At 51.4% G+C, this 22,843-nt stretch overlaps 1 protein-coding gene across 1 annotated transcript in view; it reads left to right on the forward strand.

Moving 5' to 3' along the window:
• Positions 1–1,494: 1,494 nt before the first annotated feature.
• Positions 1,495–22,843, forward strand: part of ADAMTS15 (ADAM metallopeptidase with thrombospondin type 1 motif 15) — a 28,212-nt gene continuing 6,863 nt past the window's right edge. The window contains exons 1-5 of the mRNA XM_001113698.5: positions 1,495–3,457; positions 14,856–14,988; positions 15,457–15,624; positions 15,836–16,119; positions 22,411–22,588. Of these exons, the coding sequence (XP_001113698.1) occupies positions 2,501–3,457; positions 14,856–14,988; positions 15,457–15,624; positions 15,836–16,119; positions 22,411–22,588 (1,720 nt within the window). The 5' untranslated portion in view covers positions 1,495–2,500. The remainder of the gene's footprint in view (positions 3,458–14,855; positions 14,989–15,456; positions 15,625–15,835; positions 16,120–22,410; positions 22,589–22,843) is intronic.

Raw genomic sequence — 22,843 nt, forward strand, 5'->3', positions numbered from 1 at the left:
GAATTTCAGCTCCTTGCGTCCCAATCAAGGAGAGGCCTCACTAGAATTATGGGCATCTGAGCCATCTTCATGTTCCAAGGCCCCAGGGGGCGCTTCCAAGAGTGGATCCTTTATGGGCAGAAGATAATGGGCAAAAAGTGCTCTTCACTCATGGACTAGTCCCGGCCTTTTCTCTCCTTGGACAATAGAGTTGTTTACTTGAACAGCCACTTCCCTAAAAAAATTCCAAAATTCTCCCACATCATCCCCTTTATGCTTGAAGTCATCACACACTCCCTTCTTTGTCCTCCCCTCTTGCAAACTCAACTCAGAGCCCTTTGGCTCCAGAAAGATTTTCTAGGTATCAGGAGAGACTAGCAAAGCCTCCCTCCTCCCCCTTGCCTTTCTTCCTTGTCAGAGAAAGAAGTCGATTCTGCGGAGAGGTAAGAAGGATCTTGAGGTCTAGAGCCTGAAAGGCTCCTGGGGCTGTTCTCCAAACTAGATGGTAACATAAGGTGTGATTGTATCTTCTCCACCTGATACTGACTCGGCCTCCTATGCCTGTCCCCGGTCCAGGGTTTGGTCAAGGGTCAAATGAGATAATTTCATGGAGGAAGCCTGGCCCAAGTTTTCTACTGTCTGCTGGAAGTACAGCCTCTTCCTCTTGTACCTGCAGCCCCAGCACCTGATCTCCACATCCGCGCCAGGCAGGTAGCTGTGTAACAAGGGCTCATCTCCCTGCCCCCAACCCCAGCTCTGATTTGCTTATTCAGGTGATGTAAATACTTCTACCAGGACCCAGGACCTATTCCGAGCCATTGTGATTTCCCCTGACTGGGGAGACGCAGGGCAGCATGCCATTTAATATTTCCCTCACATTTCCACCCCACTCTGCTCTCTTTTCTGGGAATTGCTGGCAGAGGGTTGGTGGTTCTGGTGGCTCAAGACCATAGGTAATTATCAAATACTTAGGAAGCGATGGGTTTTGAGTATTTATTACCTTTTAAAAATGTACTTTGTGGCTAGGCATGGTGGCTCACGCCTGTAGTCCCAGCACAGGGAGGGTGAGGTGGGTAGATTGCTTGAGCTCAGGAGTTCAAGACCAGCCTGGGCAACATGGCGCAAGCCAGTCTCTACCAAAAATACACACACACACACACACACACAAAATTGTCCTGGCGTGGTGTCGTGTGTCTGTGGTCGCAGTTTCTCAGGGGACTAAGGTTGGAGGTAGGAGACCCAGGTAGGAGGATCACCTGAGGTCGGCAGTTCGAGACCAGCCTGACCAACATGGAGAAACCCTGTCTTTACTAAAAATACAAAATTAGCCAGGCGTGGTGGTGCATGCCTGTAATTCCAGCACTTGGGAGGCTGAGGCAGGAGAATGGCTTGAACCTGGAAGGCGGAGGTTGCAGTGAGCCGAGATTGCGCCATTGCACTCCAGCCTGGACAACAAGAGCAAAACTCCGTTTCAAAAAAAAAGGAAAAAAAATATATATATACACACAATTTGTTTAATTGCAAGTGTGTTTAGTTTAATTTTTAATAATGTCTGTGATTAACAGCTGGCTGGCAAGATTCCTGAGTACTGAAGAGTTTTGCCCCAGCCCATCCAGCACACCATGGGCTCAGGGCAGACCTTGGGGCTAGGCGGTCCTGGGCTCCAGAGGGCTCCCATGCCGCTGTCCTACTGCTCTTCTGGCAACAGGACATTTACAGGGGGGAGATCTTGATTCTGGGTCTTTTAGGGGACTCTGTGATTAAGAAACAGCAGAGATGTTGCAACAGCAGGGATGAGGTGGGCCTGAGGAGGGGTCAGTGAAGGGCCTTCATTCCCAGCTGCTGACCTGGTCTGCCTTGAGATAAAGGCTAAGACCCAGAGACTGGACGATGTCCACAGGGGCAGAAGCGACTGAGGCGTCGGGACAGTGGGGCATAACCGAGAGCAAAACGTGAACCGAGACTTCAGCGCCGGTTTCTCGGGCCAGCCCACGCCTCCCGCCTCAGCCCAACGCCACTCCCTCCCCGCCAAGTGGCTCTCTGCTCTGGAGGCGGGACCGAGTTCTCCGGTGGCCCCTGGAGGCTCGGGCTGCGAGCTCTGGGAGGCTGGGAGCGGAGTGAGGGGAGGGGCGCTGACTGGGCAGTCCAAAGAGGAGGGGGCCTTTAATAGGCTCGCCCAGCGCCCGGCTTGCTGCGCTGCGAGTGGCTGCGGTTGCGAGAAGCCGCCCGGCACCTTCCGCTAGTTCTCGGCTGCAAATCTTCGTCCTCGCACTTGACAGCGATTGTACTTAAGCTCCCAGGGCGCGCTTTGCTTGGAAAGGCACAGGTAGGAAGCGCCGGCTGCCGGGTGCACGCTCGCTGCTCTGGGAGGAGTCTCCCTCCCTTGGCTCTCCTTTCTGGGAGCTGCCGGCTGTCCCGGAGCGTTGGCGGTACCAGAGTGCGGGCTGCACGGAGACCGCGTCCGCGGCCGGAGAGCCCGGCCCAGCGCCTTCCCAGAGCGCGGCGGTGCCTGCCGGGCGCCATGCTTCTGCTGGGCATCTTAACCCTGGCTTTCGCCGGGCGAACCGCTGGAGGCTCTGAGCCAGAGCGGGAGGTGGTCGTTCCCATCCGACTGGACCCGGACATCAACGGCCGCCGCTACTACTGGCGGGGTCCCGAGGACTCCGGGGATCAGGGACTCATTTTTCAGATCACAGCATTTCAGGAAGACTTTTACCTACACCTGACGCCGGATGCTCAGTTCTTGGCGCCCGCCTTCGCCACTGAGCATCTGGGCGTCCCCCTCCAGGGGTTCACCGGCAGCTCTTCAGACCTGCGACGCTGCTTCTACTCTGGGGACGTGAACGCCGAGCCGGACTCGTTCGCGGCTGTGAGCTTGTGCGGGGGGCTCCGCGGAGCCTTTGGCTATCGAGGCGCCGAGTACGTCATTAGCCCGTTGCCCAACGCCAGCGCGCCGGCCGCGCAGCGCAACAGCCAGGGCGCACACCTTCTCCAGCGCCGGGGTGTGCCGGGCGGGCCTTCCGGAGACCCCACCTCTCGCTGCGGGGTGGCCTCGGGCTGGAACCCCGCCATCCTGCGGGCCCTGGACCCTTACAGGCCGCGGCGGGCGGGCTTGGGGGAGAGTCGCAGCCGGCGCAGGTCTGGGCGCGCCAAGCGTTTCGTGTCTATCCCGCGGTACGTGGAGACGCTGGTGGTCGCGGACGAGTCAATGGTCAAGTTCCACGGCGCGGACCTGGAGCATTATCTGCTGACGTTGCTGGCAACGGCGGCGCGACTCTACCGCCATCCCAGCATCCTCAACCCCATCAACATCGTTGTGGTCAAGGTGCTGCTTCTTAGAGATCGTGACTCCGGGCCCAAGGTCACCGGCAACGCGGCCCTGACCCTGCGCAACTTCTGTGCCTGGCAGAAGAAGCTGAACAAAGTGAGTGACAAGCACCCCGAGTACTGGGACACCGCCATCCTCTTCACCAGGCAGGTGAGTTGATCTGCTGTCATTTTGCACCCATAGAGTCCCGTTCTTTAGGGTCACCTCCCCTAGCGCTCCAAATCCCCTTTGTATCGTGCAATGCCTCCGAGTTTAAACTTCGTTAACTTCTTCCGACTCCAACTGTAGTTTTCCGGAGAGCCCCTCTCCTAGGCTCGGAGGAGCGGCGGCTCACGTGCATCTGGGCCATTGGAGGAGAGCCTGCGCTTTCCGAAGGTGTTGGCCTGGCGCGGCCAATCAGCGCCTCCTGGATCGGGCGCCGAGGGGCCGGAACCCAGGAAGTTGCCGCCCCGGAGCCGCAGTTTGTGTCCAAGACCGATAGGAGACGCTATGAGGATGGTGTTGGATTGGGCGGGAACGGCCCGCCCCTATTGTATGGGCGGCTGAGACTTCTCGGACACCTCCTGAGGTCTCCTTTCGAGGGTTGTAGAACTGAAGGTGATCCAAGGTCAGCGCCTGCTACATTTCTCTCGGGTAACATGTTGTCCCCTCTCTGTACTGGGCCTGGAAAGCCTGGATTTGGGTGGAGGGAACCATTGAGAGATTTTGTGAGTTTGCAGTGACAGGCCAGACTCAAGTACTGCGAGCATCCCTCCTTCACCGCCGCTTCTCCTACAGCCTCTGCTGGGCATGGTCCAAGGGGCTTCTAGACCATTCTGAGCAGGCAGTGTAGTTAGGGCACCTGTTTGGAGCTGAGACTGTTTCACTTGGAGTTTCAAGTGGAGTTTCACTTGGAGCTGAGTTGGGAAAATCTTTTCCAATTTTCCTGTATCCTTGCTGTCAGAGGGTGACCCGTTTGCCCAGATGTATACTACAGAGCAGAGCTGGCACGCTTGCTCCTGCTCCCAAGTCACTATAATTCCTATGACTACACTTGACTTCAGGGCTCTAGCTTCTGCCCTTGCTGGGGTTGAAGTGGTGTGAGCTTAGTCAAGAGTATTTGGAGATTCCAGCCGTAGAGTTAGAAGGAAACTGAGTATTGGGATTAGAAAGATGGACCCAGCCCAGGAAGCAGCCCTGCCTTTTGCAAGGCCTTACCTGATATTCTATGTCAAAGAAGCTATGAATCTGTGAACATTTAGATTCACAGGTGTTGGAGTGATTGGGCACTGTGGAGTATTTGGATTCTTGAAATTTCTCAGATACAGGAGGCTGGGAGGAAAAGAGCCATCCAAGTGAGCTCCTGCTTCCGATTTGGGGGACGGTGACTTGAATCTGTGCCATGCTCTATTTTTGTTATTATCATAACCACAGCATTCTGGGGAGGGCATGGAATCCTTGGTTACCTCTGGGGCTCTAACTCTCCACTGTTTCCAAATGGTCACTCAAAGTTGGACTGGAGCACACCAGGCTGGAGCTGGAGTCTTCCACAGTAACCCATTTGGCACAGCTAGTCCCTTCCTAGAGTCGAACTTCCTCCTTTCCAGCCTTCTTCTCCTCCCACCACCTGGTTTCTCTAGGGAGGTCTTTGGCCTGAGTCTGTTTCCTTGTGCTCATTCTTCCAACTGAGGTCTGTTGAGCTGCCACTGCCCAGCCTCTGCAAGCACTGCCTGAGTCATGGGGAAGCTGTAAAGGAGGTGGCTTTGACCTCTGCACACAGACCAGCTTGGCAGTTAGATTGCTGGGGCTTGAAAAAAAGCAAAGGCCAAGAACAGGATATCTTAATGGGCAAAGCAGCTGTTGCCCCATTTACTACCTGGGCTGCCCCATTGAAGGTCACTCACTGGCTCCAAAATAAAAGCCCTCAGCCTCTGCAGCCTGGTGGTGAAGGCTGGCTTCTGGAGTCAGCCCTAGGAAGAGAACTCCTGCTGGGCATAGGACCCTGCCGTCAGAAGGAGGCCGCCTTTTGAAGAAGAAGCAATCAAACAGCATGACAGCTTCCATTTCTCAGTAGTGTGTGTTCAACCCCCTGGGGGCTGTGTTGTCCATGCATAATGGGTACAAGATGCATGACCACTGGCTCAGAAGCAGTGACGTGCAGGATGTGACTTTTAGAAGCTGCCTTCCCCTTAGGTGCCTAGAGAGCAAAGCCAGGGAGTCGGGCTTCTGTGTTGTCAGGGCTGCCATCAAGGTATGTACATTTATGCTTCAGAGTAAGCACCTCTCCCCCACCTCCTCACCAGCTCGGACTTCAGGGCCTTCTGCATTCTGAGAGTCTCAGGATCTTCTCACTGCTGATCTCTCCGGGGGAAGGTACAGTCTTCAGTGAGAACAGGAGCGAGTAGCTGCCCTTTCTAAGATTAAGGCAGACGCGGTCTCCAGGAACCTTCATCGCCCGGAAACGAGAATATAGTGGTTGTACAACAAGTATTTTGACAATTTGAGGAGTTTACTTAAAGATTCAGAGTCAGTTCATGGAGAAAAGTGCACATTTGATTTTGCAAAGTGATCGGTCTCCAGGCTCATAACAGCAGGGTGAGGTCAGCACAGGACTGGAACCAGGATCTGCAAAGAACCAGAGCCAGAGTGTTGCTCATTTATTTCTGTGAGGAGAGAAGTTTCTTTGGCTTCCTGTTGCACTGGGCGGCAGGAGCCAGGTATTTAATGCTGAGACTTTGTAGGCCCTTATTCCCTGAGACTTCTCTGCCTTTAGGTCCAATAACGCTGCTGTTTGGGTAACCCTTTGTGGTAGAATGGCTTTCATTCATTTATTCATACACTCTTTTAATACTTGTTGAGCATTATTTATTATTATTTCTAGGTATTACCCTGGGCTGTGGAGCTACAAATAGTAATAAAATGTGGTCTTGGCCGGGCGCGGTGGCTCACCTCTTGGGAGGCCAAGACGGGCGGATCATGAGGTCAAGAGATCAAGACCATCCTGGCAAACATGGTGAAACCCCACCTCTACTAAATATACAAAAATTAGCCGGGCGTGGTGGCGGGCGCCTATAGTCCCAGCTACTCAGGAGGCTGAGGCAGGAGAATCACTTGAACCCGGGAGGCAGAGGTTGCAGTGAGCCGAGATTGTGCCACTGCACTCCAGCCTGGCGACAGAGTGACGCTCTGTGCCAAAAAAAAAAAAAAAAAAAGTGGTCTCAGGTCCCCAGGAATTCACAATGTGATGAGGAGCTTACAAGACAAGAGCTAATTTCAACAGAATGTGCTAAGTGCCAGACCAGCCCCGCTGGGGAGGAGGGGCGTTCTCCTGAATGCTGGAGCTAAGGAAGCGCTCCAAGGGATGGGAGCAGAAAGGGTATACTGGCTGCGGAGAGGGGGCTGGGGAGGGGAGCTTGTTTTCTGTGTCATCAGATGCCCTCTCCTCCATTCCACTGCCTGCTTTGCTATCTGTGACCTTTTCTCTTCTGGACTGATTTTTTTTTTTTTTTTAAGGACTTGTAGTTTATGGTTTTACTGTCTGTTTCTTGATTTCTTTCTTTTTTTTTTAGGACTTGTATTTTATGGTTATTCTGTCTGCTTCTTCATTTATTTCTCTTTTTTTTAGGACTTGTATTTTATGGTTATTCTGTCTGCTTCTTCATTTATTTCTTTATTTTTTAGAGACAGGGTCTCATGTCACCCAGGCTGGGGTGCAGTGGTGCCGTCAACTCACTACAGCCTTTAACTCCTGGGCTCAAGCAATCCTCCCACCTCAGCTTCCCGAGTAGCTGGACTACAGGCCTGCACTGCCGTGACCAGCTAATTTATTTTTGTAGAGACAGGGTCTCACTATGTTAACCAGGCTGATCCTGAACTCCTGGCCTCAAGAGATCCTCTTGCCTCAGCCTCCCAATGTTTTAGGATTACAGGTGTGAGCCATCATGTCTGGGCTCTGTAATATTCTTTGTGAGAAGACTTTTAACTACAAATTTCATTTTTAAAACATATATATTCAAGTTGTTTTTCTTGAGTGAACTTTGGTCATTTATATTTTTCAAGAAATTTTTCCATATCATTTGAGTTGTGAATTCATTGACAAAGAGTTGCTTATAATATTGTCTACTATGTTTCCCACCTCAGTCTCTCAGTCTCACCCAGCCTGTAGCTGGGACTACAGGCATGTGCCACTATGCCTGACTAAATTAAAAAAACATCTTTTTTGGAGACGAGGTCTTGCTATGTTGCCCGGGCTGGTCTCAAACTCCTGGGCTCAAGCAATTTGCTCGCCTTGGCCTCCCAAAGTGCTGAGATTACAGGCCTGAGCCACTGCGCCTGGTCTATTTTGTTTGTTTTTTTCCTGTTGCTTCTTCGTATCATTTGACGCCACCTCTGTTCCCTCTCCTCTGGCTCTTCTTCCATGCTCTCACCTTCCTCTTTTGGGACTATCCAGGCAGGATCTTTACAGTCTTTCTCTTCCCCCTTATTCTCTTCATTTGTGCTCTGACTTTTCCCCGCTCACAACCCCGAGCTTGGTGCTATCTTCTTGTTTTGACCTTGAGCAGTACTGTGTTTCACTGGGGATACCCTACACTGCGCAGAGCGGAACAGCATTCTAGAACCTCATGTGAAACAGACGCCAGTTCTTTTGGTGATAAAGCACTTGTCATAGGGCAGTGATATTTACTGTTCAGATAAAAATAGTTAATAATGAAGTGATAATACGTATGTTACACATATCTCCCTATACAATAGAAAAGGATCATGATTTCATTAGGATCTTTCTTGAAGTTGGACTTTGGAAGATATTAGGAGACAGAGGTCATTGGTAGATTTAGTATTTAATAATTTGTTATTCTTGGCCACTAACTGGAAACGCAACACCATGCCTTCTGGGAGGGAGGAGGGAAGGAGTGGGAAGAGAGAGGGAGGAGTGGAATATGTTGGTTCCCTGTCTTGCAGGATGAGTGCTCTCTCTCTTTAGTTACATCAAATGAGTTCGCCTGATATTAATGTCAGCAGATGGGGGAGGAAGGTTGGAGGGAATCTTTTTCTTTTATTTTTAACTGCTGGTCTAGTCAGAAAGGCAAGTGAGTTTTTCTCTTTCTTTAGGTCTCACTCTCCTTCTGTCTTTGAACTTCTCTGTAGTTGTTTGCGTCCCCTCTTACCCCTGGAATTTCCCCCCAACCTTTCCTTGACACCTTGACTTGATCACGTGGCATGATGGAAAGAATACAGGTTTGGAGTCAGGCAGAGCTGAGTATGAATCAGGGGGCTTGAACTCTCTAGCAATGGACATTGCATGAGTCAGCTATGTGCACTTTGCTTTCCTCATTCTTAGAATGAGGATAATGATGATGACATGATACCTCACTTACGGGGCTGTTGCAAAGATGAGTGTTACTGAGTGGTCCAGAATAGGCCCCCAGTTATGGTAGTTATTATCATCACTACCTTAGTAGTCACTTAGTACATGCTCCTTGTTGAATAACTAGCTGTGGATCCCTTGCCAGACTCAAGTTTGGGATAGCCCTGATTTAAAGCATTCTGCCCCATTGCCCTTGCGAGTATGCTTAACACTTGTTCCTGTTTTTGTATGGAAGCTACGGACATCAGCATCTGCTAATCTCACTGATCTGTAAACTCCTTTTAGGCAGGAACCTCTTTAGTCTTTATAGGCCCCTGCGTGGATCCCTGGATCCCTGCAAGTCGGCTGTTCAGTAGGTGATTTTGGAAGGAAGGTGCAGACGGAAGTGCAGGGGCTGCCTGTAGTTCTGGGTGCGTAGGTCGCTCACCTCCCTTCCTGGGGTCATTCATCCAGCTTTTGAGGCTGTCAGGCTGCAGGGTTGGGAGAGGGAGTCTTCGATTCTTCTGGCATTTCACCTTGGCTCTTTGCCATGAGGTTTTGCCCTGAAGAAAGGAGGGGCTCCAGCGAGGTGTGTGTTTAATCCACCTTGGAGTCAGCAGACAGGGTGCATGACAGGGCAGGGATGGGGTCAGTGTGTCAATGCAGGTGTGGGGCAAGGAGCCAGGGGCTTGCTCAGCCAGCGAGGTGGTGCAGACAGTGCTCTCAGAGAACTCTTAGCACTTAATCCTGCCTCTCCCTCTCCCCAGAACTCTTCCCACTCAGTGTCAATCAGCACTTGCTTGAGATACAGGGTGGGGCCTTCCATTCTTGGGGTGATATGCACCAGAGGCAGCAGGAAGTCATGGTGAGAGCTCAACCCTGCTGCTGCGCTGCCTGGACTTCAATCCTCACTCTGCCTCCTTCCTCTCTGTCTAACCTCGGGCTTACTGTGTGACCCTGGGCTAGGTACTTACCTTCTCTGGTTCTCTTCTGTGCGATGGAGGCTGAAAATGGCGTCTTCTTCCTAAAGCTGTGAGGATTGAATGAATGAAGGCAGGTAAAGCTCTCGCGACAGTCTGGCACATAGTAGCCAATCAGTAAATGTTAGCTATTATCACTGTATTTGTAGGCACCCTCTCTTGCAGGGGTGATTTTTTTTTAAATAGAAGATTTAGTCTTCTTGCAAGCTTGGGGTTCCTCTTCTTCATTGAGGTAATTATTGTTGTTTTGGTTACCTCACTCTCTTGCAATAATACCATTTTGTACATCTGGAGGGATTTATATGCCAGTGAAATAGAATCTGCCAGTAGAAGTAACTAACATTCTTCATCACATTGCCAAGGCACTGAATTGCTAGATTTTATTTCTTCTAGCAAAGCAAGGCCCTCCCATCCTTGGGGATTACAAACAGACATGGATTTTGGGCTGGACAAGGAAATACAGTGACGCATGGCAGAGATTCAGATGGGAAACAAGTTAAAGGCACAGTAGTAATACTAGCGCAGGGTGCTTTTCACTAGTAATTATGGTCTCCTAAGCAGTGCCGCATGATTTAGACCAAAGAACTTAGCTTTGGATTTGGGATCTCATTCTTCGCTCAATAGCCACAGGGACTGGGGTGCGTAATCTCAAGTCACTGAGCCTCAGCTTCCTCATCTGCAACATGAGAGGACAGCCCTAAAGTCCTGTGAGTGTAATACTTGGATGCTGTGATGCAGCCATGAAGATGAGCTCTGGCTCTCCTGCCTAGAACTTCAATGGAAGTAGGCAGTTGGCTACATGAGAATGCATAAGTCTTCTGCCACATTAAAAATGTTAATGTGCGGCCAGGTGCAGTAGCTCGCACCTGTAATCCCAGCACTTTGGGAGGCTGGGGCAGGTGGATCACTTGAGACCAGGAGTTCGAGACCAGCCTGGCCAACATGGTGAAACCCAGTCTCTACTAAAAATGCAAAAATTAGCCAGGTGTGGTGGTGCATGCCTGTAATCCCAGCTGCTTGGGAGGCTGAGGCACGAGATGCTTGAACCCAGGAGGCGGAGGTTGCAGTGAGTCGAGATCACACGACTGTACTCCAGCCTGGGCAATAGAGCGAGACCCAGTCTCAAAAAAAAAATGTTAATGTGCTTGATTTTTGTGTATCCCTCTCTCTTTGTATTGCTGGAAAACATTGAGCATCTTGGTACATGCCTGGGAAATGAGAGGAGGTAGGAAGGAGGTTCTCAGGGAGGGCAGCTGGTGGGAATCGTGCTGGAGGCGTGTATGGAGTGACATTGGTAAACAAGCCACTGCCAGGTGTTATCCTTGTTTATTTTTTTAAGTTGTGGCTCCAATCCTAAATTATTTTATAAGAAGGGACAGTTAGAAAATAACAGTCCAGGAGGATTAGGTTCCTGGCCAAGATGATTCCAGGATCATCTGGAAAAGCAGCTGCAGCTACAAAGAGAAATGGCCAATTGCTGGGAATCGTAAGTCAGGTAGGGTCTGGGTTAGGAATACTTACACCTTCTAGGAGGAAGAAGGTAGAACAGCTTCTGTTTTTTGGAGGCAAGCACTTGAGCTGAAGAGGTTAAGGCAGTTTTAGTGCCTCTGAGTTCATTCCAGAAGGGTGGAGATTTTTGATGCCACAGATGAGGCACTGCTGGGCCCCTGTATAAGCACTTGTAGGCGTTCAAAGTGCAAAGGCCCAGCGGTTCCTCACTGAGTCCCTGCAGGGGTGGCAGGAGGACAGGCAGAGCTTCTGACCCCACACAGCTGTGTCTTCCCACAGTGAAGACGCTGGTTACTGCAAGACGGCTGCTTCCAGAGCCACTCTCACCCTCAGGAAATTTGCCGGCTCTTTCCTTGTTCCTCTTGTTTGATCCAGGGAAACCGGGACTTCTTGATGGAAAGAACAGGTTGCTCCTGGCCAAGCAGGGGCTGCAGCTGCATGTCTTTGCTCCAGAGAAAATCCACCCTCCCTAGGAGGAAGGAGGCTTTTGGCCGTAAGGACTTCCCAGCCACAGAGGCGGCTGCAGGGTGGCTGAGTTCCAGACGCCCTCTAGATCCCAGTCTGAGCATTCAATCTGGTCTAGCAGTTTCTTTCTTTCTTGTTAACGTTTTAATTTTTGTAGAGATGGGGTCTTGTTATGCTGCCCAGGCTGGTCTTGACCTCCTGGCCTCAAGTCATCCTCCCGCCTTGGCCTCCCAGAGTGCTAGGATTACAGGCCCGAGCCACTGTGTCCTGCCCGGTCTAGGCATTTGTGAAGAGCGGGGCTGGGGAACAGGACTCTGAATCTCTGCGTGGGTGACTTCCACTCTTCTGAGAGTGAGTGCTGTCAACTACATGACTTGGGTCAGTAGACAAGATGTTCCTTGGGGTTCTGAAAACATGTCATTCTGTGGGTTCCTTTCATAACCTACAGGGCCAGAAGGGGCTGCATGCTCTGGGACCGGGGAAGGAGCAGAGGCTGAAAGCACTGATTGATTCAGGCCCTAGTTGAAAGTTGGCCCTTCCCCGGAGCAGGAAACCAAGGCCCCAAAGAGAGAGAGGACTTGGATAAAGTCACACATATACTTAGTGATGGGGCCAGGACCAGAATCTAGACTTCCAGATTCTTATTTCCGCACCCTCTCCCTCTTACACAGGGAGCAGTGAGCGTGCAGGGCAGCCCAGAGGCACCCCCACAGGCTGCAACTGCTGGGCTAGAATGTCCAGAGCCCCAGCCTTGCTGGGTCTTATACTACACCAATCCTACACCTACATCCTTCACTATGCCCTTGCAAGAGCCTTCATCCCTGCCCTCATCTTGGCTCCTTTCCCCATAGTTTACACGCTGATCCATGTTCCTCAGCTGTCACATTCCCTAAACTGCTGGTCAGGTGAAGGTCCCTTCCCAAGTTTTATTTTGTTTTGTTCTTTGTTTTTTGAGACAGAGTCTTGCTCTGTCACCCAGATTGGAATGCAGTGGCGTGATCACGGGTCACTGTAGCATTACCCTCCCAGGCTCAAGTGATCCTCCCACGTCAGCCTCCTGAGTAGCTGGGATTACAGGTATGCACCATCATGCCTGGCTAATTTTGTTTATATTTTGTAGAGATGGAGTCTCACTATGTTTCCCAGGCTGGGCTTGAACTCCTGGACTCAAGCGATCTGCCTCCTTGGCCTCCCAAAGTGCTGGGATTACAGGCGTGAGCCACTGTGCCCAGGCCCCTCCCAAGTTTTGACAGTGGTTGTTTTCTAGGTTTCAGAGCTCTTGGGAAGGAAAACTTTCTGGGAGAGTGAGTCTTTGAAGATGAAAGAATATGGGAAGAGAAGGGCATTTGAAGTCCTCCATGAGGCTCCTAGAAGTGGAAGAAATGCTTCCAGCAAGCACAGGCGGCAGACCTGGCTGGGTGTGCAGGGCACACGTCATTGCCTCTGGTGCACCCGGGTTCAGGCTGGTCACCCTCGAAATAACTGTTCACTCATTAGGAGGTGTGACTATCACCTGACCGTGGGAAGCCAAGTTTGACTGCTCAGATGGTAAACCTCTGAGTGCTTTGGATTAAATTTTGCTGATTTTCTGTACTCTGACCGCTTTTCCTCCCATGCCCCATGGCTCCTGGCTCCCTGTGCTGTGCTGCTGCCCACCTTCGCCCCTTGCCAGCATGTACACAGATGTACATGCGGCCTCACATATACGTGCCCATGCATGCGGACATGTGCTTCTTTGCCTGTGGAAGGTGGTAGTAATAGTCGTTATTTCAGTGGGATGTTGTGAGGATTAAATAGGGCCATTCGTGCAAAGTGCATGCACAGTGTCAGCATTTAATACATCATGGCCATGATGAACTATGGGCATGCACCTAGTTCCCACCTCTGACAAATAGATATAATAATATATCTGCATCATAAGCCTATTGTGAGGATTAAATGGGGTGACGCACGTTGTAGCTTCCTGTGAAATGCAGAATGCCTTATGCATTGAAGGCAGCGATGTAATGAAGAGAGAACCAGCATCACTGATTCAACACACGTCGTCGTCGTCTTCTTTTTTTTATTTGAGTTGGAGTTTTGCTCTTGTCGCCCAGGCTGGAGTGCAATGGTGCGATCTTGGCACACTGCAACCTCTGCCTTCCAGGTTCAAGCGATTCTCCTGCCCCAGACTCCCTAGTAGCTGTTATTACAGGCACCCGTCACCATGCTTGGCTAATTTTTGTATTTTTAGTAGAGACAGGGTTTCGCCATGTTGGCCAGGCTGGTCTCGAACTTCTGACTTCAGGTGATTCACCTGCCTCGGCCTCCCAAAGTGCTGGGGTTACAGGTGTGGGCCACTGTGCCTGACCCAACACACGTCTTCTTAAGAGGAGCAGAATGTACACAAGGGTCTCATCCTATTTCCAACTCTTGGGCTTTTAAGGTATCTGGCAGTGTTTCTGGCCAACGACACTCAGTAAGTTCTTTGAGATATCCACCCCGGAAGCCCTATCCTGCCTTTCTGTGTCCCCTGGGAATACGTCCTGTCAGGGTTTGCTGCTGGAGGCCCTAGGTTCTGCAGCCAAGTTAAGCTTCAGTACAAAACGAGGGACCTTCCTGCTTAGGTGGCCATCCCTCTATTTCATGTATCTTTCTTCCTAGCAGCCACTGAGCCTGTGTCCCCTTGTGCTTCTGTAGCCAATGAAACTGTGTCTGGATGGGGACTTGGGTTCACCTCACTGCTTCCTCCCAGTCTACGGCAGCCAAATTGCTGGCATGGGTGGGTCCTTGGCCGGCAGCCTTCTGGCTGAGAATCTGGACTTAATTCATGGTTGGCCAAAAGGCAGCCCAGCAAAGACCGAGGCTGCTCGAAGCTGCCTGTGGGTGGGAATGGGACTGGCTTCCTCCCTGTTGCCTCAGCGAGCCTCCCCTGGCTATGGCAGTCACTGCTTTTCTGGTCTGGAGGCTGTCTCTCCCTAAAGCAGTGGCCCTTGTCGTTTAATTTGGTGCCTCCCAACTTCCTCCCAGAGGACCTCCCTGCATAGGGTTTAGGCAAAGTCTTTTGGTGAGCCACAGAGCCCTTCCTAAGTTTCCTCCCTCAGCCTGGGTTCGTTCTGTGAACAGCCCCACAACCTCCTAGGAAGAAGGGCCCGGCTGGAAGGTGCTGGGCCTGGTGAGGTTGGAATGAGACGAGCTGGAATGTCCCATAGGATGCCCTTTCTTCCCTTCAGGTCCTTTCTGTCATTGTCTCTAACTTTGGGCTGGCGTCTGCTTCTCCCCCACCCGGCAGGACCTGTGTGGAGCCACCACCTGTGACACCCTGGGCATGGCCGATGTGGGCACCATGTGTGACCCCAAGAGAAGCTGCTCTGTCATTGAGGACGATGGGCTTCCATCCGCCTTCACCACTGCCCACGAGCTGGGTAAGGCTGGATAAGCTCCTCTTGGGGTCTTCTGGGTTTGCCTGGGACGCCCTGGAGGGTGGGAGACACGTGTCTTTGCCCCTCGTGTTCTGAAGCCTCAGGACCCCTTCTCAGGGCACAGTGAGCCTTAGCAGCAGCTTTGTTGTACTTTTTCCGATTGCTGCAGCCCCACTGGCCGGTGATGTGGTTTCAGCCCCTCAGTAGAGTGTCTCAGCACTTAGGCACTGTGGGGACACCATGTTAACGACACGGAGGTACATTCTGTTGTCAGGGAGCCCACAGCCTGATGCAGGGGACAGAAAACACAAGAACATGATCTTGAGGACATTTGAAAGCAGTCTATTGATAGGTGGCAATGACCAGCCTGAAAACCGCTGACATATGCTTTCTAGTTCCCCTGCCCCATTCCTCCCTCCAACCCCCATGTCCTTCCTCCTGCCCTCTCAGTCCTCTTGCCTCACCCGACAGGCCACGTGTTCAACATGCCCCATGACAATGTGAAAGTCTGTGAGGAGGTGTTTGGGAAGCTCCGAGCCAACCACATGATGTCCCCGACCCTCATCCAGATCGACCGCGCCAACCCCTGGTCAGCCTGCAGTGCTGCCATCATCACTGACTTCCTGGACAGTGGGCACGGTAAGCCGGGACGACGGGAGGGCAGTGAGGCCGCCTCGGAGGAGGCTTTGCTGCTGCCCCTGGTGGAGGTGCCCACTTCTCCGTCCTCTGTACCTTAGGTGTGTGTGCCCCCTCGGAGCTGGGCTCTGACATGAGTGCATTCCTGTTGCCCTGGGCTAGCCAAACCTCATCTTCCCAGCTCATCCTAACGAACGCCCTCGGCTCTCTGCAGGTGACTGCCTCCTGGACCAACCCAGCAAGCCCATCTCCCTGCCCGAGGATCTGCCCGGTGCCAGCTACACCCTGAGCCAGCAGTGCGAGCTGGCCTTTGGTGTGGGCTCCAAGCCCTGTCCTTACATGCAGTACTGCACCAAGCTGTGGTGCACTGGGAAGGCCAAGGGACAGATGGTGTGCCAGACCCGCCACTTCCCCTGGGCCGATGGCACCAGCTGTGGCGAGGGCAAGTTCTGCCTCAAAGGGGCCTGCGTGGAGAGACACAACCTCAACAAGCACAGGGTGAGTGAATTCTGGAGCTGTGCTTGGGACTGCTGGGAGGAGGGACGGAGACCTGGGGGCCTCCCCTGCTCTTGGTCTTCACCAGGAAGCTGCCTAGCACAGATTGGCCACGGGACCATCACTGTTGCATTGCTGAGCTGTGCCTTCACTGCCCTCTATATGGTCCTGTCCCCTTCTTGACTCTAAGACTGGAGAGAGAAGCTGTGGCAGGTCAGAGGACTTGGAGAGGCCTCAGACACATGGAGAAAAGCCTTCAACGGGAGGTGGGGTCTCAGCCCTGAGCTCCAGGCCTCGTCCTACCTGGGGAGGAGCTCTGGGCTCAAAGCTGAACACCTAGTGTTAGAAGCGGCTCACTCGCTGGCTCCTCCCTTCCTTCCCACATCCACTCTTTCCCAGCGTGTTGCACACCCAGGGAGCTGGGGACCATGCGCAGGAACAGGCCTTAGAATTGCAGGGAAGCAAAGCCCTGGGCGAGCTTCAGGAACTGGCTGCATTCTGAACCAAGCGTCCATTTCTGTTGCAATTGCTGTTTTTCTGTAGCAGAAACATAGTTGAACAATACTTGTTTTCCCTCCTGATAAACAGAAATAGCAGCCAAACACGAACACATCAAGAATCCCAAATATTCTCTGAATGTAATAACTCTATCTTCCTCAGGTCTCGTTTTGGGGGTAGGAGAGGAATTTGTACTTTTCTGGGCAGGAAGAAGAGGTCTGTCGTTCTCCTGGATCCTGGAGCTGACTGTCCCTTCCCATCCCTGTTCTCAGCTCGGGGAGGACTTGCCTCTGGGCACAGAGTCAACGTCACAAAAAAGCATCCACCAAGCACATTATCAATTGCCCTGAGTTGAGTATGGCACAGAATTATTTAAAATATTTTTCTGTGTTCTGGGGATACATATCTAATTAAACCTTAACCGTTTGCTAGGCAACAACCCACTGTGTTCAGGGAACTAGGTAAGATACTGTGGTGGTCAGAAAAAGAAATAAAACACAGGCCGTGCCTCAGAGAGCTCATAGTCAAGTGGGGAAGCTCGAAATGTGGCTGTGATACAAGATGCAGAGAGGCACGTGTTATGCAGAAGGACAGAAGAATGAAAATATGTCACAGGAGAACAGGGGTCAAGAGATTAATGATGATGAGAGGGGACTGAGAAAACTTGGAGGAGGAGGTTAGATTTGAAGAGAGCCTGAGGGATAAGTAGGATCCCTGTAGGCAGAAACAGAGCAAGGCAGGGAGGTCCTGGGCGAGTCGGAGTGAGCTGCAGGGCTGCGTAGATGAAGGCTCTGTGGGAACTGCCTTCGGGAAGGTTGTTTGGGGCCAGACGGCAGCCATCTTGATTGCCAGGCGCTAGAAGGTCCTGAGGACAGGCAGTATGTGGTCAGTACCTCCTCCTGGGAAGATGAGGCTGGAGGATGCAGAGACAAGTTGAGATAATATTGGATAGAGAAAATGTGGTCTGAGAAGTACCATCTTTCCACACTTCCTGGAATTCTCAGTCTATGATTAGGCAAGATCTACCTCCTCCACCTCTTAAAATCCCTTGGTCACCCTGTTTTAACTGAAACTTTCCAGGAAACCTTCATGGAAGTCACTGCCCTCATTGGCCGAGGTCAGATCGTAAAGTATGTCTTACAAATCACTGCAGCTCCCGCAGATCTGTTTCAGGAATCCCATTCTGACCACCAAGGCCCTGTCTTCCCAGATTACTCCCTCTGGGATTTGGATTCCAACAATTCCTCAATCCCATCTGGACCTACAATCCATTGCTACAACCTTTCCATCATGCCTCACCCTTCTTGTGCCCTCACCTCCTCCTTCGTGAGCTGAAATTCCACAGTCCTTTTTTGAAATCACTGCCTCGCATACACTCTTGACTCCCTTGCCCCTGTCTGTTTGCATCAAACTCACTTGGATAAGCCACCATCTGGGGTGACTCCAACTCACTCACCCATTCAATTGTGCTTACACAGGTGACTATGGTTCGAGAAAAACATGCAATTGTGCTCACTGGTCTCAGTTTAAATTCGTGATCTGAGCTGGGCACAGTGGCTCACACTTATAATCTCAGCACTTTGGGAGGCTGAGGCAGGAGGATCCCTTGAGCCCTGGAATTTGAGACTAGCCTGGGCAACATGGCAAAACCCCCTCTCTACAAAAAATACAAAAATTAGTGGGACGTAGTGGCAGATGCTTGTCCTTGCAGCTACTCAGGAGGCTGAGGCAGAAGGATCACTTGAACATGGGAGGCAGAGGTTGCATTGAGCCATGATCACGCCACTGCACTCCAACCTGGGTGACAGAGTGAGATCCCATCTCAAGGAAAAAAAAAGAAAAAAGAAAAAAGAAAGAGAAAAAGTAAGAAAAAAGTAAAATAAATTGATGACCCTGAAGTTTAGGTGGGCCCATAATGCTGTCCAGGAGTCACATTATTTCATTTCCCCAGTTGGTTACTCTCCCAACCTCCTGAACCATTAGTTCACACCCACCATCACCTCTTTCCTCCCATTACCAACTCTTTCTTCCTCCTTTTCAACTTTCACCGATGACCTTTCTTCTCATTTCCCAAAGGGAAAAAAAAAATCAAGTAATCAGAAGGGAACTTCCACCCACCCCCGACCTGCTTCTGCGCGTGTTCTCCACTGTCCCCTTCACCGTGGCTGAATTGTCCCTGCTGTGATCTGAGGCCGCGCTGTGTGCTTTGCACAGGAACCCCATCCCCTCTCGCTTGTTAAGGACATTGCTGATCAATTCTCTGTCTCCTGCTGTGCCAGTATTTCCCAATCTTGAGCTGAATCATGCCTTTTAGAATACAAATCTGTTGTAATTTCTCCCATCTGAAGCAAAACTTCTTACGATCCCACTTCCTTGGTGGTCTGTTTCTCTGACTGCCTTCACAGCAAGTTCCCGGAAGGAGTTGTACAAGCTTGCTGTCTCCAATTCCATCTCCCCACTTTTCTCTGCTGCCCATTCCAGATAGGCTTGGACTACCACCATTTCTCCAAAACAACTCTTATTAAGGCTACCAAATGGCCTGCACACCACGAAGGTCAGTGACTGTTCCCTTTCCTCCCATCGCCCAGCAGGCCAGCAGCATTTGTGGCAAGCCAGAGCTCTGGCCCCTGGAACGGGGTCTCTGCTGCCCCTCGGTTGCCTTCCTCCCCTTCTCATTACCTTTACTGCTTCTTCCTTATGCTCTCATTTTCTTTTCTTTTCTTTTTTTGAGATGGAGTTCTGCTCTTGTTGCCTAGGCTGGAGTACGGTGGCTTGATCTCGGCTTACTGCAACCTCTACTTACCGGGTTCAAGCGATTCTCCTGCCTCAGCCGCCTGAGTAGGTAGGATTACAGGTGGCTGCCACCATGCCAGGCTAATTTTTGTATTTTTAGTAGAGATGGAGTTTCACCATGTTGGTCAGGCTGGTCTCGAACTCCTGACCTCAGGTGACCTGCCCGCCTCAGCCTCCCCAAATGTTCGGATTACAGGCGTGAGCCACCGCGCCCGGCCTGTACTCTCATTTTCTAAAGTGTGGAGTGCTTCGGCACTCAGTCCTTTCCCTCTTCACCATCCACACTCAGTCTCTTCGCTGATTCATCTAGACCATGGCTTTCAATACCATCTAGAGCTTGAAGACTCCCAAATTTGCATCTTCAGCCCAGGCCTCGCTCCTGACCTGCAGACTTGCATCTGTAAGGGAATCTGGACGTGTCCATTGGACACCTGCTTAGTATCTTATGCATGTGTCGGTGAGACTGAGCTCCTGGTCATCCCCCTTGAAGCTGCGCTGGCAACTCCACGTTCCGGTTGCTCAAGCTGAAACTCTGTTTCTCTCATATGCTTCACAGCCTGTATCTCCACGTCCCTGTGGGGCTATCTTCAAGGCAGATCCAGGATCATTTCTCAGCACTTCATCTGCTCTCACCCTGGCCCCAGCCACCACCCCCCGTCCCCTGGATTAATGCAGTTACCTCTAACTGGTCTCCCTGCTTCTGCTCTTACTCCTTACAGATGATTCCCGCCGTGGCAGCTCTGTTGAAATGCACCTTAGGTTATGCCGCTTCTCTGCTCCGCACCCTTTAGGGGCTTTGCCATGGCTCAGAATGAGCGATCCCATTTCTCGCTGCCTTGTTGGCCCTAGTGACAGTGGCGCACTTCAGGCTCATCCCCCGCCCCTCAGGGCCGGTGCACTTGCTCCCTCTGCTTGGAATGCCCTTTCTCTGATGTCTGCATGGCTTATGCCACCTGTACATCCTTCAGGCACAAGAGAGTTCCCCGTAATCCAGAGCAGCCCTTCCCAACTCCTCCCTCCCCCCTGCTTGGAAGCCCAGCCTCCACTCTGTGCTCACAGATTCATTTTTATTGTCTGTCTCCCCACTAGGGAGTAATTGCCCTGAGGGCAGGGACTTGCACGAGTGTTTGGTGAAGGAATGAGTGAATGGCATAGGGCGGGAGCAGAGTGAATGTTTTTTGTACGAACGGTAAGCAGTGATACCAAATAAAAACCAGGTAGCCTTGTCTCAGAAGCTGCAGGAACAGTGCTACACGCTGAAGAAGAATTGGAGATCACGAGGCCTAGGCACACTCTTTTAGTCTTCACATGGCCGTTGTGGCTTTTGAGAGGGCAGCTTCCGGGGTGTGATGGGGACAAAACCCACAGTGCCAGGCTCTGGGGAGTGAGTATGAGGAAAGAGCCAATGTGGGTGACGCTCTTAGGGAGTGAAAGGATGGAATGAGGTGAGGCACTAGTTTGAGTAGTTGGAGGCCAAAGCAGGGTTGAAGGAGGGTGCTGGTGGTTGTTTTTTATAGGATCAAACAGATGTGGACGCAACGAAACAAGAACTATCTGACAAAAGGGTAGATTGAATACATATGCTGGATATGTACACAGGTTAAAGTGTTTCTATGACATGCAGCCAGTTCCTGCTTAGTTCCATGTGAGTTAGGCACTGTGTGGACGGTCGGTGGCAGAGTTGTAATTCCAGGCGAGTACAGCAGCTGGGCTGCTTCCTCTGTTGCTCAACTGATGTGTGTTCAGAGGATCCACACTCGTTTCACTGTCATTCTAAGGAAAACATCAGTGATACCGTAAATTTTATTCTCTTTCTACCCTGTTAAAAAAAAAACTAGAAAAAAAAAAGCCCTCCAAAACACTGCACAATTCACCCCGAAGCCAAATAGAGTTTTAGGATTGCTTAATAGTGTCTTATCTTTATCTCTTCTTAAAAGAAACATTCGAATGGTTCATGGTGAAAGTTTCTCAAATACAGCCCCCGATCGAGGTTAAGATCAGTTTGGTCTGGCGTCGAGTCTGAATTATCGAACACTAAGGAATAAAAACATTCACATATCTATGGTGACATTTTTTATCCGCAAGGCTGGGGGCTGGCCATGCCTTAGAGATGCCTGTGAATGCACTGACAACAAATAAAGGGAACGTCTTTTGTTTTTTCTTTTATTCCCGGCAAGCTGTGGGATTCGAGGAATCTCTGAACTTCTGCCGGGGCCAGCGGGGTACTGGGAATTTTCATGACCGTTAGGCCACTTCTATCATCCACCTGATATCAGGCCCGAGTATTATTAGTATTATCCACCCCATTTTTGCAAGTGAAGCCCTGGAAGGCTAAGGAGGATTTGCCATTGCTCAAGCCCACTAGGGTGGCGTGGTATGGGCGGAGTCCATTGAAAACACGTCTGGCTGGGCGCGGTAGCTCACGCCTGTCATCCCAGCACTTTGGGAGGCTGAGATGGGCGAATCACTTGAGGTCAGGAGTTTGAGACCAGCCTGGCCAACATGGGGAAACCCCGTCTCTATTAAAAATACAGAATAATTAGCTGGGCATGGTAGCAGGCAGCTGTAATCCCAGCTACTTGGGAGGCTGAGGCTGGAGAATCACTTGAACCTGGGAGGTGGAGGTTGCAGTGAGCCAATATTGCACCATTGCACTCCAGCCTGGGCAAAAGAGGGAGACTCCGCCTCAAAAAAAAACCAAAAGAAAAAAAAAAAAGAAACACGCCTGTATCACTCCACCGCCCAGTGAGGCCTCTCTTTTGCACGAACTCCTTTGCATCTGGGAGCAGCTGCTGTTTGCTAGTTAGTTGGTTGGAACGTTGGGTGGGCTCGGTGTACACTGGCCATTTGCTTATTGTTTTTTTCTTCATTATACAACATGAATTTTATTCCGGGAAGGTGGGATGAGAACTTGAAGGCTGTACAGTGCAGCTTTTCTATGGGCTAAGGGGCTGGGTGTGGCACTTGGGTCCGCCGAGGAGTATAACAGGCTCTTCCTCACAGGTGGACGGTTCCTGGGCCAAATGGGAGCCCTATGGCCCCTGCTCGCGCACATGTGGCGGGGGCGTGCAGCTGGCCAGGAGGCAGTGCACCAACCCCACTCCTGCCAACGGGGGCAAGTACTGCGAGGGAGTGAGGGTGAAATACCGATCCTGCAACCTGGAACCCTGCCCCAGCTCAGGTGAGGCGGGGAGAGCAGCGGTGGCCTGGGCCCAGGGGAGGCAAGGCTGGAGGTCACCCCTACCCCACCCCTACTCCATGTAATGCAAGGCCTCCAGGTAATTGGGTATACAGGTAATTCAGGTAGGCTGGTATTTCTGTCATGGATTCCTATTGATGACGAAGGGACTGCAGTCAAGATTCTAACCTTCAGGACAAAGCCTGGAAGTGGAGAGGTGCAGATTCTTCTTGGGATCATTCCTCTTTCCACTCACCT

The sequence above is a fragment of the Macaca mulatta genome, chromosome 14 (genome assembly GCF_049350105.2).
Source record: "Macaca mulatta isolate MMU2019108-1 chromosome 14, T2T-MMU8v2.0, whole genome shotgun sequence".
In the NCBI taxonomy this organism is placed as follows: domain Eukaryota; kingdom Metazoa; phylum Chordata; class Mammalia; order Primates; family Cercopithecidae; genus Macaca; species Macaca mulatta.